We start from the raw sequence: 15,289 nt of genomic DNA, 5'->3' as shown, positions 1-15,289 counted from the left end.
AACTTGTGCGCTAATAGCATCCCATAATTTGATAACAAAACATCAAGCAGGGCAGTGTGCATATTTCCACTCAAAAATCTTTTCCACCATCAACCATTTGGCACAAACAAGAGCCTTGAATGGTTTACTGTGGCACACTTCCAAAGATTGAACTACATTCATAAGACCCCTGGTATATCAGCAATTTGGGTATCATTTCTTCACAGCTATCCTTTGATCTCACTGGTTAGATAGGACCTAAATACGTCCCACACTAATAAGCTGCATTTTTCACTCAGGTTACCAGGATATGGGTTCCATGTAGTATCGTGCATAACTTCACTCCAGTTTCATCCATCCAACTCTTGTCATGAATGTACCCAAACTTTTCTGTATGAACTTTCGGCATAGTTTTACATTTGAAAATGACAACAGGCTTTAACTTTGTTCTGTACGGCAGGCAGGCCAGCGCCATTTGTCTTCTCCTGTCTTGTGATTTTCACTAAAACTGCTTTTCACTCCATAGTTTGGGTGCTGGTCATATATCGAAATTCATAGGAATTTCATCGATGATGCTAATATGGCAACTTGTGTTTTGTTCTTTGATGAATCCCTTGAAAATGGTAATTTTGGAATCAAGGTCTTTCGAGGATCTGATTGATTTTGATCTTCTGCCTCCGCACTTCAATTTGTTATTCCAATAAGCCAGTTGCTCTGAAATCTTTTCTGGACTAGAAGATTGAATTCGTCCATTGAAGAAGTGCACAAACACACATTGCATTTCTGGTGACGATGTAATCACTGTGAGAATTTTGTGGACCCATTCCAACGCACATGCTTCAAGATCAGACCAGTAGTCTGATTCTGTTCTCATGGCTCATTTGATCTTGGGGAGATTCCTTCTTTCATTCTTGTACCAGTTTCTCACCAACACCAAATTCCCTTGTAGCAGCATATTTATTTGGAGAGTTAGCAAACGTTATGACCTTTAGCTTAAAACCAACTTCTTACTTCATCTGTTTTACTGGAAGACTCATTCACCTTTGCCATTTGCCACAAAAGGCCTGCTCATCTGCACAACAAGGCTATGTGCCAAGTTACTGTCCATCATCTCAGTTCCAGGACATCTCTGCAGGAATCCCTCAAGGTACTGTACTAGGCCCAGCTCTTCATCCATCTTCATCTGCTTCATCAATTATTTTCCCTCTGTCATAAGGTCAGAAGTGGGGATGTTCGCTGATGATTGCACAATGTTCAGCACCGTTCGTGGCAACTCAGATATCGAAGCAGTCCATGTTTAAATGCAACAAGATCTGGACAATATGCAGTCTTGAGCTGACAAGTCGCAAGTAACATTTGCGCCACACAAATGCCAGGCAATGATCATTACCAGTAAGAGACATTCTAACCACCACCCCTTGATATTCAATGGTGTTATCCTCACTGAATCCCCTCCTGTTAACATCCTTGGGGTGACCAGAAGCTCAACTGGACCAGCCACATAATCACAGTGACAACAAAAGCAGGTCAGTGGCTAGGAATACTGTGGTGAGTAACTTATCTCTTGACTCCCCAAGGTCTGCCACCATCTACAAGGCACAAGTCAGGAGTGTTTTGGAATGGATGCAGCTCTAACATCCCTCAAGAAGCTTGACACAATCCAGGATAAAGCAGCCCACTTGATTGCCACTACACCCACAAATAACCACTCCCTCCACCACTGACAGTCAGTAGAAGTGTGTATTAACAACAAGATGCATGGCAGAAATTCATCAAAAGATCCGTGGACAGCACCTTTCAAACATACAACCACTTCCATCTAGAAGGACAAAGATAGCAGATACATGGGAACATCATTCAAGCCACTCAGCGTCATGACTTGGAAATATACCATCGTTCCTTTGCAGTCGTTGGGTCAAAATCCTGGAATTCCCTCCCTACACATTGTGGGTCAACCCACAGCATGTGGACTGCAGCAATTTAAGAAGTCATCTCACCAGCCTTTCTCAAAGGCAACTAGGGATGGACAATAAATGTTAGCCAACCAATAATGCCAATGTCTCATGAATGAATAAAAAAAGTAAAACATGCATTTGTGAGGCAAAAAACTGAGTCTGATTACTAATACAAGTATAAAATGTTGTGACTGAAATGGCTGGGGTCAATCTATATGCCAAGCATATGCAACAATACAATTTTAATGGATGGAAAAATGGGTTGCCTTAAATGCTACAATTTATTATATAGAAACTAATCCAAGTCAGTGCTAATGTTCCAAACACACCTCTTCCCAATCTTCTTCACTGAATTCTCTCAGCATGCTGTTAAGATCCTTTCTTCTGCATGTTTCTGTCTCCTCTTTAAATGCATCTATAGCATTCATCTCAACTACTCCATGTGGTAGCAAGTTCCACATTCTGGCCATTTTGAGTAAAGGAGTTTCTCCCGAATTCCCCATTGTGGTTCCTTGTTCTTTTCATTTCTATCTTGTTAAACCATTACGTTATCTTAAAGACCAATGATTAACAAGTATTACTACTGTTTTTTCGACTACAGACCATTCTTGCACTAACAGCCACGTTGTTCTTTTCTAAGCACAAGTTTTCAACTGTGTTATATCTTACCTGTCCTGGAAGTAGGATGCTAGCTCTGATGCTTCATGGTTGAGGCTTCTCAGGTGTACAATTAAGTTTCCAGAATTAGTAAACATGGCGCCACATGTTTTGCACTCATAGATCCTTGGTTTTCGAATAATGTGCCTCGAAACACGCATATGGTGCTTATATTCCCCAAACGAAGTAAAGGTTGCACTGCATATCTGGCATCGGAAACATCGTTTGCCTTCATGCTTGAGACGATGCATCTTTAAGGAGTATGCTCTTGTGAACTTTTTTCCACAACTGTCACACTGGAAGGGTTTTATACCTAAAAACAAGTAATGTTTTCAGTCACTAATAATTAACTTAATAGTTTAAGAAAGCTACCTTAAGTCTCTCAATTTCTAAACTGAAATGTCAGCAAATTTCACAGACAGCTCAACCTATTCTAAGAACCAGAAAAAGTATAACTATTGATTGAAGTCCATGCTTGGTAAATGGGAGAATTTCTACAGACTTGCAGTGTTACACTCTGTACATTGAACATTAAAAAAAAACATATTTTGCCCCAATAGTCAATAAAATTTTACTTGAACCGAACAATATATTACGTGTGAACAGGAATTACTTTTCTATGCTCTCCTGAAACCATACAAATATACACTCTGCAATTTACACATAAGCTATCAAAAAAAGAAATTGCTTTTGTAATCTAAATTGTTTTTTAACAAAACAATTTGCACATCTTTTTGCACTGCCAACTCCCTTCTCGAACATTAAATCACATTTCTGACAAATTAGGATGAAAAAAATAAACAGCTTAGTTGTTGTGTTCATAATGTAATTTACTAATGTGCGAAGGACAACATGCAGTTATTCTGTAATGGTTAGAAAGCACAGTATGCAAGACTACGACATAACTAAGTAAATGTACAGAGTCATTTTCATGTAAAGTTCATTAATTATGCAGATTGTCTGCTTCTTTCATTTAATTTTGTTCTCTGTAACCCAATGTACATTCCAGAGAAAGGAATAAAATCACAATTAATATTTCACCACTGATTTATGACATTTCGAAACAGATTCCACTATGTAACACATTACTAATAACTGCCATTACAATTAAGATATTTAGAACCACCAACATTTCCAGCAACAATTCAGCAACCAATTAGTATCCTTTTCTGCTGAAAGCTACTTCAAATTACGAGGGGGGGGTTAAATTCAATAATAAACTATTGCACAAAAGTACAGTAAATATATAATTTCATTAAGCTGCCAAAATTGTTATCTATTATTCTGCAGATGAATCTAAGGCAAAGGGAAAACAGTTGTGCTATTTCCCCTGAATAAACTGAATAATGCCATGCAATGATTCCATGGATGTATGCTTGAAGTGGCAATTAGTGTACACCACCTCAACTGGCTCTTAAACATAAGACAGTAAGAAGCCTCACAACATCCAGTTAAAGTCCAACAGGTTTATTTGGTAGCAAAAGCCACTAGTTTTCAGAGCGCTGCCTCTTTGTCAGACGAGTGGGAGTTCTATTCCCAAACAAGGCATATAAACACACAAACTCAATTTACAAAATAATGATTGGACACTGTGACAATGGATAAATGAACACTACTCTACAATCACTAGGCAAGAGTGTTCTCTTCCTGTTGGGGAACACTTCAACTGTCACGGGCATTTGGCCTCTGATCTTCAGGTAAGCATTCTCCAAGGCGGCCTCTGCGACACACGACAGCGCAGAGTCGCTGAACAGAGGCTGATAGCCAAGTTCTGCACACGTTAGGATGGCCTCAACCAGGATCTTGGGTTCATATCACACTATCTATAACCCCCACAACTTGCCTGGACTTGCAAAATCTCACTAACTGTCCTGTCTGAAGACAATACACATCTCTTTAACCTGTGCCTAATGCTCTCTCCACTCATATTGTCTGTACCTTTAAGATTTGATTACCTGTAAAGACTTCACTCCAATCATTATTTTGTAAATTGAGTTTGTGTCTTTATATGCCCTGTTTGTGAATAGAGCCCCTACTTACCTGACGAAGGGGCAGCGCTCCGAAAGCTAGTGGCTTTTGCTACCAAATAAACCTGGTGTTGTGAGAGTTCTTACTGTGTTTACCCCAGTTAAACACTGGCATCTCCACATCTTAAACATAAGATCCAGAGAATAAAACAATATCTGCTTTTTCTTTCTTATTTCTTTCCAACTGAAATAAAGTGTTAAATAGGTAGCAGGAATCGAGATTTTCATTTGCCCCAAAAATTGCACAATTATAAAAGTATTTAATAAATCTTACAGGAAAATTAAATGTGTAGCAGTGTTGGACTTTGTCTCTGTATTTAACAAGTTAAAGGTCAAGGTAGTACAACTGCCATGGCCATAAAAGTGTTAAATAGCAAATATTTGGTGTCAGGATTACATGGCTTATTCCAATTTTGTCATGATCTTCCTTTGATGAGGAAATCATTTTTATCGTTAAGTGCTCAAAACCTGTTATTTTCATATTTTAAAAATAGGAGGGAAAATGTCAAGAGTTCCATAACCTTGCATACTGAAAATGTTTGAACTTTTAACTTCCTGGTTTTACAAGTGTCAGTATTAGCCTTGCCTTTTATTGTTACTATGCATTAATTATTTCCCTGCCCCATGCAATGAACCAAGGATAGCAGTTTGCCAGTCATTGGCATTATTGATCTGCCCATTAAGAACTATCAAAATAGTCACAGATGATTCATCCATATTGTTTTCTCACTGTGGGAATATTATGTAGCCTCTGGCAGTCAACTCTCCCTGGTGCCACAGTTCAACTTACGAACTTTGTAATATCAGTCGGTTTTCAATGCCCATCACATTCTGAGACAACATAATTTAATTATTTAATTCATGGGCTTTGCAAACTGTTGCACTAAAATTCAAAAGCTCAGAATACTGGAGTTAGATGTACTTGGTGAAACAATGCTTTTCCTACCGATTGTAAAGATAAATTTTTGCCCAGTATAAATTTAAGCATTAAATATTGGAAAGTAGTATCGAAAGGTAGTTCCCACAAAACTTTAAACAACATGATATATTCTCCATCTAATAAACTCAATCGTATCCCTCTATATTTTTACTTTTACAATTAAACCTGTCCCCAGTTAACTGGGTTGCAGTCTTTTACTAACTGGTTAAATAATAATGATTTCCATAGTGAGGTATTTTGTCATTAAAAATGGAAAATGTAGTAAAATAAATCTGAATCAACTAATAAAATAAATTATTCCCACCCACCATTATCCTACAGTAAGGGGATCAATAATTTTTCTTAAAGTGCAAGTATTTTGTGCTGGAAAGTACCAGTTAACATTCAAAGCATAACTAATTATGTCAATCATGAAAAAAACCTGTCAGTTGTGCTTCACAAATGAGGAACACCACATGCTGTTCTGACTATCTTGTTTCATCTTGGCCTGTGCGCCAGAACAGACCTTCCATTCTTCAAACTCTGGCTGCCGTTGCACCACACGCTGTATTCTCCACCCTCTGCAATAGAACTTTCATCCGTGGTGACTTTATACTCCGGAACTCCCATCACTCTTTGCTACTTCTCTCCCTACCTTAAAAAAAGCTCTCAGTCCAACCGGCATTCAGCATTTCTCAATTCTTTTGCCATTTTTGGGCCCAATCACAGTTGGTCAAAAATAGAAAATTCTAACAATTAAACTACAAATAAAATTAAATGTCTGTTAAGACTAGAAAATTTTTTTGTACAAGCAATACTTGGAAGAGAAATAGTGCAACACTTTAGGAATAATTTAAAAAAGGGCATAATTAATTTTTTTAAAACAAACTGACATTTGAAACCCTTTAATTGAAAGTGATTATTGTGGTGGTGAATTTTGAAATAAAATTTAAGAGATGCACAAATGCAATGACGAATGTTACAATGGACATTGATAGCAATCAGTTTTAATACTCAGTTTTCTTTAAACAGAACGATTTCATATCTTCAAAAATGAGTATCAGACATGCAGTAGTCTAAAATTCATTTTATAAATTAAATGGGTCAACCTTGAAGGGCTGCAGGCTCATTAATGGAACTTCAATATTATCTTCTGGTGAGCTCTGGGGTCATCAGTAGTGGATATCATTTTTCTTTATTCTTTCATAGGACGTGAATGTCACTGACAGAACTAGCATTTGTTGCCAATCCCTTTTTGCCCCTGAACTGAGTATTTCAGAGAGTGGTTAAGAGTCAATCACATCAGTATGGGTTTGGAGTTATATGTAGACTAGACCAGGTAATCAAAGCAGATTACCTTCCCTAAAGGACATTAGTGAACCAGGTGGATCTTTATGGCAGTGATAGTTTCATGGTCACCATTGCTGAAACTGGAGAAAGATTATAATAACTGATAAAGGACATCTGATGTCATTTTCTTTCACAGAAGAACAAAATTGCATAATCTGCATTAAAAAAATTCAAATTATGTAGCCTGTAGGAGAAAAGAAACATAATTTCTATAGTGCCTGATCATATTTCTAAGAAGGGTCCTAAAAAGTTTCACAAAAATTACACTGCTTTAAAAGACAAGTACAGTTGCCAGATAGGCAAACATATAACAGTCACTTGTGTGCAGCACACAAATCAATGAGGTGAGTGGCCAGACAAATTGTTTGCTTTTGGTTGCGTTGGCCAGGTCAAGTACCAAAGGATCTTGGTCTAAGGCACCATTCAAGGACAGTCTCAGTACTTCACTGAAGTATCAATGTTGATTTTGTACTCAAGTATGAAAAAAGGGTTAAATGACATTTTTAAAATTCTTTCATGCAGTGCAAGCATCAGTGGCAAGGCTAGAATTTTGTTGCCCATCCATAAAATTAATTAATGCAGAGCTAATGTGCTCTCGAGAGGCAAAGTGACATAATGCAAGGCATCCCTAATCTTTATTCAACACCCATCCAAAAGGTGGGTCTGATAACCATGGTGTGCCAATCATCCTTAAAAATACCTAACTTCATTGATACTCCACCTGGTACAAATGATCAATTTCAGTCTTGAAAATTTCAATTGATCTGACACTCATGGAGAATTTTAGATTTCTGCTACCCTATGTATAGATTAAGGTCCATGTATGCCCTTTTGTTAAGATGCCTCACCAGAGAAAATAACTTTTCTGTCTCTGTGAAATCCCTCTGAAGAACTAATTGTTTTGATTAGTGTCACATAGTTGTTTGTTGCTGCATTATGATATTCTGTCAAATTCCGACACACGCATGAACTAATGAAAATTTATACATCTCTCCTTACCTGAGTGAATAAGCATGTGCTGTTTGAGATTCTGGATGCGGGTGAACCTAGCACCACATGTAGGGCATTGGAAAGGTTTATCAGGACCGTTTGGGCTGGGTCTCTCTGTGCCACTTGTGGAAGGGTTGATGTATAGTTGGTAAGAGTACTGCCCACTTTCCAATCTACAAAATAAAAGAACTTCAATTTAAAAGTAGAACTATCCAAATGAGAGCTGCAAAATCCCTTTGATCTTACTGGAAGTGCAAAACATCTATTTCGAATCCCAACTGGTACCTGCAGTGGAACAAAATAACTACTTTGATCGTGCATCTGTGTAATATAGGGCAGCTAGTGAGTCTTGTAAAAACTTTGAAATAAGTGTCACTAAACATACTAATTGGTTATAAAATTAGGAATATATTTTGACACTTAGATAGAAGCAGATCTAGTTCCCATCTTCTGAAAAAGCACACACATTTCTGGCATAAATGTCAGAAAGGGACTGGTGGTAATCTCTCCCACAATGTCAACAAAATGAAGGAGAGAATCATCGACTTCAGGAAGCATAGAGGACATGCCCCTATCTACATCAACGGAGATGAAGTGGAAATGACCAAAAGCTTCATGTTTCTAGATGTCCAGATTACCAACATGCCGATCCCTCCATGCCGATTCTATAGTTAAGAAAGCCCAACAATTTTCAGAGGAGGCTAAGGAAATTTGGCATGTCCACTACAACTCTCACCAACTTTTACAGATGCACTGTAGAAAGCATTCTTTCTGATTGTATCACAGATTGTTATGCCTCCTGCTCTGTCCAAGACCACAAGAAACTAGAAAGGATTATGAAGGAAGCCCAGTCCATCAATCAAACCAACCTGCCACCCACTTCCACACTTCTCGCTGCCTCGGAAAAGCAACCAGCATGATTAAGGACCTCACGCTGTCTTCCACCTTCTTCCATCGGGAAAAAGATATAAAAGTCTGACACGCACCAACTGACTCAAGAATAGCTTCCTCCTTGCTGCCAGCAGACTATTGAATGGACCCACCTTATATTAAGTTGATCTTTCTCTAAACCCTATTTATGACTGTAATACTACATTTTCACTCTCTTCTTTCCTTCTCCATGTACTATATGCTTTGTCTGGATAGCAACAAATAATACTGTATACTAATATACTAATTTTATAATTATACTAATTTCACTGTAGATGTCACTAATAGATGTGACAATAATAAATCAAATATCTAGAGTAATGCTTTGGAAGTTCAGCTAATAATAAGAAATGTTTATGAAGAGAGAGGTTAAATAAATCAGATTTTCAGCTAAGTTGTCTACTTTCTTGTGAGGGCTGAAGTTATGATCTTGTACAATTCACAAGAGTTGATTTTTGAATGGGCAATTGATATCTGTACAATGGAAGGAACTGTGAACAGCTATACCTCTGTCATGATATGTACTGATGGTAGTTATAAAACTTTGCCCATTGTGTACACTGTAAAATTCTTTTTTCAGACAGCCTTTTGCAAGCACCAACTTCATTTTTCAGCTTAGAAATCTCTAATTGCTATTACATTACTTTGCAGTCACCATACATATAGATACTACTTACCTATCATCATCATCTGGGTGATTGTTGGCATTGGAAGTGCCTTGGAGTGTTGGGAGCCCTTCTGTAACTCCTTCATCGACTGAACCTGTTTAAAGAGAAAGGGAAATGACACTGAGCATTTAACAAGACAGCAAATTACAATCTAGGGCTCAACTGCTGAGCATGCATTCTGCAATGAAATAAACATTTTTTTAAACATACTGTACTTGGATTGGTATTTCAAATCTCCAGATAGCAATTTACATCAAACATATTTCTGACTTAGCTAACTAAAATAAAAGCAAAAAGATATGAGTGTACAAAATATATAGATCTGCAATTGATTAAGCATTAATATTGGATCTCCAATCTGCCTTCAAGGAAGAGGATGATGATGATGCAAGGGGTGGATGAAAAAGAAAGGCAAGCCAAAATGATTGAAAACATTGGCAGACATGCAGATTTAACACATATCTGCCACAAATAAAGAGATGATAGAAAAAATACAATTCAAGCGTAAAGCGATTAATCTCTCACTTAAGGACTTTTTCTGTAAAATCATAAACATGATTTAATGAAGTATTGCTTGCTTATATTCTTTAAATTGGAAAATAACTTAAGAATTTTTACAGAAAAAGCTTAAACTTCCAACTAGCAGCATTCCTGTTCCCTCAACAATCATTGCTTAAAATGTCGGTAGAATGACTGAACAGTAAGTGTAGATCCATAATAAACACCTGCAGCATGACCCAATTTCTCAAGGCAACTCATAGCATTGTGACAAAAACAAAGCGTTCACTTGTCATGCTAGCTGACTTGAAGGAAGCCAAGATCAGCTAAACTGGAAATGTAGCAGAGAAATTTTTAAAATTTAAAATCTTATTCTATAATCAAAGAATAATAATAAAGATGTAAAATATTTGTGTTCCTTACTACATAAATACAGCTAAGCATTATTAATTGATGATTAAACGAGCCACTATTTTCTGGAATACAAATCAACATCACAGTTACATGAACCATGGCAAAAATACAGCATCCAATATTATAAGTTTGATTTCATGGAAAATTTTGTTTTACTTCATCATAGTGCTTTGTAAAATCTAATATTATTATTAATCCTAGCTATGACTGTAACACTACATTCTCCACCATCTCCTTTCCTTCTCTACGTACAGTATGCTTTCTCTGTATAGTGCACAAGAAACAATACTCACGGTATACTAATACATGTGACAAAAAATCGCATTAAAATATTAATATACATACCAATAGAGGAAGACTGGGGGCTGATTAATAAATCTTCCTGAGCTTGTTCACTTCCTGGTACAGTTTGATGGTCACTAAGTGAGCTCTGAGAAGCACTAACGGGCTGTGATGCAACTTCATGACCTTCGTCATCACTTAACCTTTCAACTTTGATCCGTACATCATCTTCAATGATAGGGGGTGATGTTGCTTTTGTGCTCTCACAAGCAGTAAATTCAGGTAATCTTCCTGTTCCCTCTGTGTTTAGGGTCTGTTCCAAGATCCTAGTGCTTTCTGCTTGCTTATTTTTTTCAGTTTGGGTCCGCCGATCGCCACCCAATGGGTATGTCCACTGAAATGACACAGAAGAGTCCACGCACTGCTGGGTCCTGTTGTTCTCTGAAAAGGTCACCGAGGGGTTCACGATTTGTGAACAATTGGGTTGAGCAGCAGATTCAGTGGGACTCTCTGGCGAAATCATTATGAAATTCTTTCGCTTTCGGCGAGACTCCCTGGGCTTACTTTTTTCAACAGAACTACATTCTGATGATACTGGTGATAGGCTGTCATCTTGGGACTGAATAATACATGCTCCACTATTCTCCGGAGGAAGGGGAGGAACTGATCCTGGAGGATTATTACTTGTATTCCACAGGATACTTGATTTCATGAACTCTGAACAGGTGTTTGCTACATGGAACATCTGCATATAGCTCGCAGCAGCCAAGACATCAATAATGTTCTCAGTATTAATGGCAAGTGTAGCAGTGTATGCATACTCCAGCAATGGCGAAAACCCACTAACAGTGACATGATTCAAATCCAAAATACACTCATCTGCATCTGATTGATTTACAAGTTTTGCCCTGAAGAATTCACTGCAAGCAGCAAGGACCACCTTATGGGCTCTGAAGACTTTGTCCTGGACCCGAATTGTCACATCACAGAAATGTCCTTCATTACGGAGTTTGTTTAACTTTCCCAGAAGCTCTTGACCATGGACTGGAGAATTGTGTGTAAAGGTTTTTAGACCCATTATTTGTCCTCCTTGCTGTGTTCAATACTCTTGTATCCCAAGTACCTGTGGGAGAGACATTTATCTTTTATTTTGAGCTTACAGCTTCAGTAAAAGTATTAATTAACTGTCTGCCTTATAATTGCAAATATCAGTTTACTGCCTTACAGTATAGTAACTCCCATATACTGGCAGAACTTAGATTAAATAAATTAATGTTGGAAAACATGTCAATTGTGCATTTCTACCAACCAGCAACTTCATCAGTGCATCATCCATTTATTTTTCAAGTACCTAAATCAGCGCAGTTGGCCCGATAATGACAAATTAATCAAACTAAACTTAGTTATAAAGGATTGGTCTACATAGAAAACCAATGGTAAAAAATTGGGAGTTTGCTACTTTACTTTGCCACTACATACTTTTCATTTTCACTATCAATATTTTCCAACAAAATTTAGCTCAGAATTTCAAGATGGCAGACTCTAATTTAATGGTCCTTAAACTGTGTAGTAGGCAGTTTGCACCATCTGCTGTATACATTCTAATTTCAATACTTACAACCTACAATAAACCTTCACATTTGGCGCCAGTTGTTGTAACCTGTGCCATTTGGTAAGCTTAATCTTATAGCACGAATGATTCCTGATGTACGGAAATAACTTGACAGAAGATTTCACAGAGACACTGATCAGCTATACCAGAAAAGCAACTTTAGAAACATTTACTGAACTATGATTTTATGATGCATTTGATTTATATACATTTGTGGAATATGTGTTGTGTGGTTAGGAAGGTGAGGAGTTTCATATCTAAGAACCCTGCAATAAGTCAGCTAATTTCAACACAGTTGAATTTTAGTTAATAACGTGTCAAATTTCAAAAATAGTGAAAGTTCAAAGCTCAAATATACAACCACACATGAAGTTATCAGTTTGAGATGGTTTTTACGGTTGTTCAATCCATGTCAAAGCAACAACAGCTCAGACTGATATCATGGTTGCAATAAGATACAAAAGTTGTATTTTTTTTAAAAATTCACAGTCGCTACGTGATTCACTATGCACAAAGTTCTTCAGTGTACATCATGGTCATGACACCACTGAACCATGCTTTATAGTACAGTAGTCAATTATACCTGGTAAAGAAGCAGCACTCCAAAAGCTCACGATTCCAAACAAACCTGTTGGACTTTAACCTGGTGCTGAGAGACTGCTTACTATGCCCACCCAAGTCCAACACTGGCATCTCCACATCACAATTATAATTTATCGCTAACATTTCATCAATTTGACTTGTTTTATATGGTTTAACTGTTTATGGAGTCAAGAGTGGAGGGCTAGAAATTTACACAAGAGAGAAAAGCAGGACAGGAGTGGGATGATTTAAAGCATTTGCATCTCCAAACTTCAAAACAAAGTTGAGTCTTCACTGAATACTAAACACACACATTTCACTTCTGACTTGAGATACTTGTTTAGGGTTTACCTGTTTGTGGAATTAATAGTCCAAGGACTAGAAATGTGCACAATTGTGTTCTAGTAGAGTTTACTTGTTTGTGGAGTTAAAAGTGGCAGGACTAGAAATTGGGACAACTGTATTCTGGTAGGGTTCATCGTTGTGGAGATAAGAGTAGGTTAGAAATTTACACTATATTTAGATAGGGTTTACTTGTTTGTGGAGTTAAGAGTGTCCTTGCTAGTGGAATTAAGAGTGGGGTAGAAATTGGCACAACTGTATTCAGGTAGGGTTTACATGTTTGTGGAGCTAAGAGTGACAGGGCTAGGAATTGGCACAACTGTATTCTGGTAGGTGTTATTGGTTGAGGAGTTAACAGTGGAAGGGCTAGAAATGTGTAATTATATTCAGGTGGACTGCCCTTGTTTGTGGAATTAAGAGTGGGCTAGAAATTGGCACAACTGTATTCAGGTAGGGTTTACTTGTTTGTGGAGCTAAGAGTGACAGGGCTAGAAATTGGCACAACTGTATCCTCGTAGGGGTTATTGTTTGAGAAGTTAAGAGTGGAAGAGCTAGAAATGTGCAACCGTATTCAGGTGGACTGTCCTTGTTTGTGGAATTAAGACTGGGCTAGAAATTGGCACAATTGTATTCGGAGGGAGGGGGAAGAGGGAAGAAATGTGGGAAAAGCAATGTTGAGGCAGAAGGCGGCTGAAAATGCTGCAATTTGGCTGGTGTGACTTGAGTAGTGAATTGTAGAGGAAAGTGAAAGACAGACACGTTGGGACTAATATTTGAGACATAAACACGTTACTGTGCATCAGAGAAAGTGGATGAATCATGACTGTTAAGGGGCAGCACATGAGGGGGTACTGAGCTGAGGCCCTGACTCTCGGTGGGGCCCGGCGCTGCTCAGCCTATGAGACTGAGACAGTGCGTGTGTGTGTCAGCCCAGTGGGGTTATTGTTACCGCGGTATTGGATTGATGGGGCGGCGGGGGGGGGGGGCGCAGAGAGAGCGACAGACGTACCTGTTGGTGCTGATTCTCCGGCCCTCAGATAGACCGCAGCACCAGGGGCTGGGAGAGGACGAGGGGAAGCCCCCCGTTCCCCGGGCTCCAGAACAGACAGAGAGAGACCCGGGCCTAGAGGCCGCGATGTGGGGGTCGGAACGATTGAGGCCAATCTCGGGGTCTGAGGGGAATCCCAAGGCCTGAGAAGAGCAAGGGGAGAGGGAGGCCCCCTTGTCGAAGCCCATTAATTTCTCTCGCTGTCCACGCCACCTGAGGCCCCGGGGCCGCTTACCGTGTGGCTCGGTGTCGCAGCTCCGCGTCTCCCCCGAGCAGCCGCCGCCGCCCGCTCGCTCGAGCCGGGGTTTGTTTTGTTCCCAGCCTGCCCCGCGCGCACCCTCGCCAACTGTCAATCAGGCTGTAGGGGCGGGGTCACCAAAAAAAACTGTCAATCAGGCTGTGGGGGCGGGGTCACCAAACACTAACTGTCAATCAGGCTGTGGGGGCGGGGTCACCAAACACCAACTGTCAATCAGGCTGTGGGGGCGGGTCACCCAGCGCCAACAGTCAATCAGACTGTGGGGGCGGGGTCACCCAACACCAACTGTCAATCAGGCTGTGGGGGCGCGGTCACCCAGCGCCAAATGTCAATCAGGCTGTGGGGGCGTGGTCATCCGGCACCAACTGTCAATCAAGCTGTGGGGGCAGAGTCACTCAGCACCAACTGTCAATCAGGCTGTGGGGGCGGGATCACCTAGCACCAACTGTCAATCAGGCTGTGGGACGGAGTCACCCAGCAACAACTGTCAATCAGGCTGAGGGGTTGGGACAGCCAGCATCAACTGTCAATCAGGCTGTGGGGGCGGGGTCACCAGCATCAACTGTCAATCAAGCTGTGGGGCGGAGTCACCCAGCACCAACTGTCAATCAGGCTGTGGGCGTGGAGTTAGCCAGCAACGACTGTCAATCATGACAGCCTCGGGTAATGTTCTCCCCGTGTATGTGTGGGTTTTCTCCAGGTGCTCCGTTGTTTCCCACAGTCCAAAGAGGGTTATGGTGGATTTGCCGTAGTAAGTGTAGGGATTCGTTGGCTTGG

At 39.6% G+C, this 15,289-nt stretch overlaps 1 protein-coding gene across 2 annotated transcripts in view; it reads right to left on the bottom strand.

Annotated features, from left to right (window-relative positions):
* The window catches only part of LOC145359870 (zinc finger and BTB domain-containing protein 44-like), a 41,283-nt gene extending 26,710 nt beyond the window's left edge, over positions 1 to 14,573 (bottom strand). The window contains exons 1-5 of one of the 2 annotated variants that reach the window (XM_080214694.1): positions 14,489 to 14,573; positions 10,733 to 11,792; positions 9,485 to 9,569; positions 7,887 to 8,050; positions 2,604 to 2,904 (exon numbers count right to left, since the gene is read on the bottom strand). In XM_080214694.1, coding sequence (XP_080070820.1) covers positions 2,604 to 2,904; positions 7,887 to 8,050; positions 9,485 to 9,569; positions 10,733 to 11,747 — 1,565 coding nt within the window. In that variant the 5' untranslated portion in view covers positions 11,748 to 11,792; positions 14,489 to 14,573. Of the gene's footprint in view, positions 1 to 2,603; positions 2,905 to 7,886; positions 8,051 to 9,484; positions 9,570 to 10,732; positions 11,793 to 14,214; positions 14,469 to 14,488 lie in introns of those variants that run through there. The other variant, XM_080214696.1, reaches the window with a different exon arrangement.
* Positions 14,574 to 15,289: the final 716 nt, after the last annotated feature.

This window comes from Carcharhinus amblyrhynchos, chromosome 29, assembly GCF_965287045.1.
Source record: "Carcharhinus amblyrhynchos chromosome 29, sCarAmb.v2.hapA, whole genome shotgun sequence".
Lineage (NCBI taxonomy): Eukaryota > Metazoa > Chordata > Chondrichthyes > Carcharhiniformes > Carcharhinidae > Carcharhinus > Carcharhinus amblyrhynchos.
Note: the sequence above shows the minus strand (reverse complement) of the source record. Positions and strands in the feature narration are given on the sequence as shown.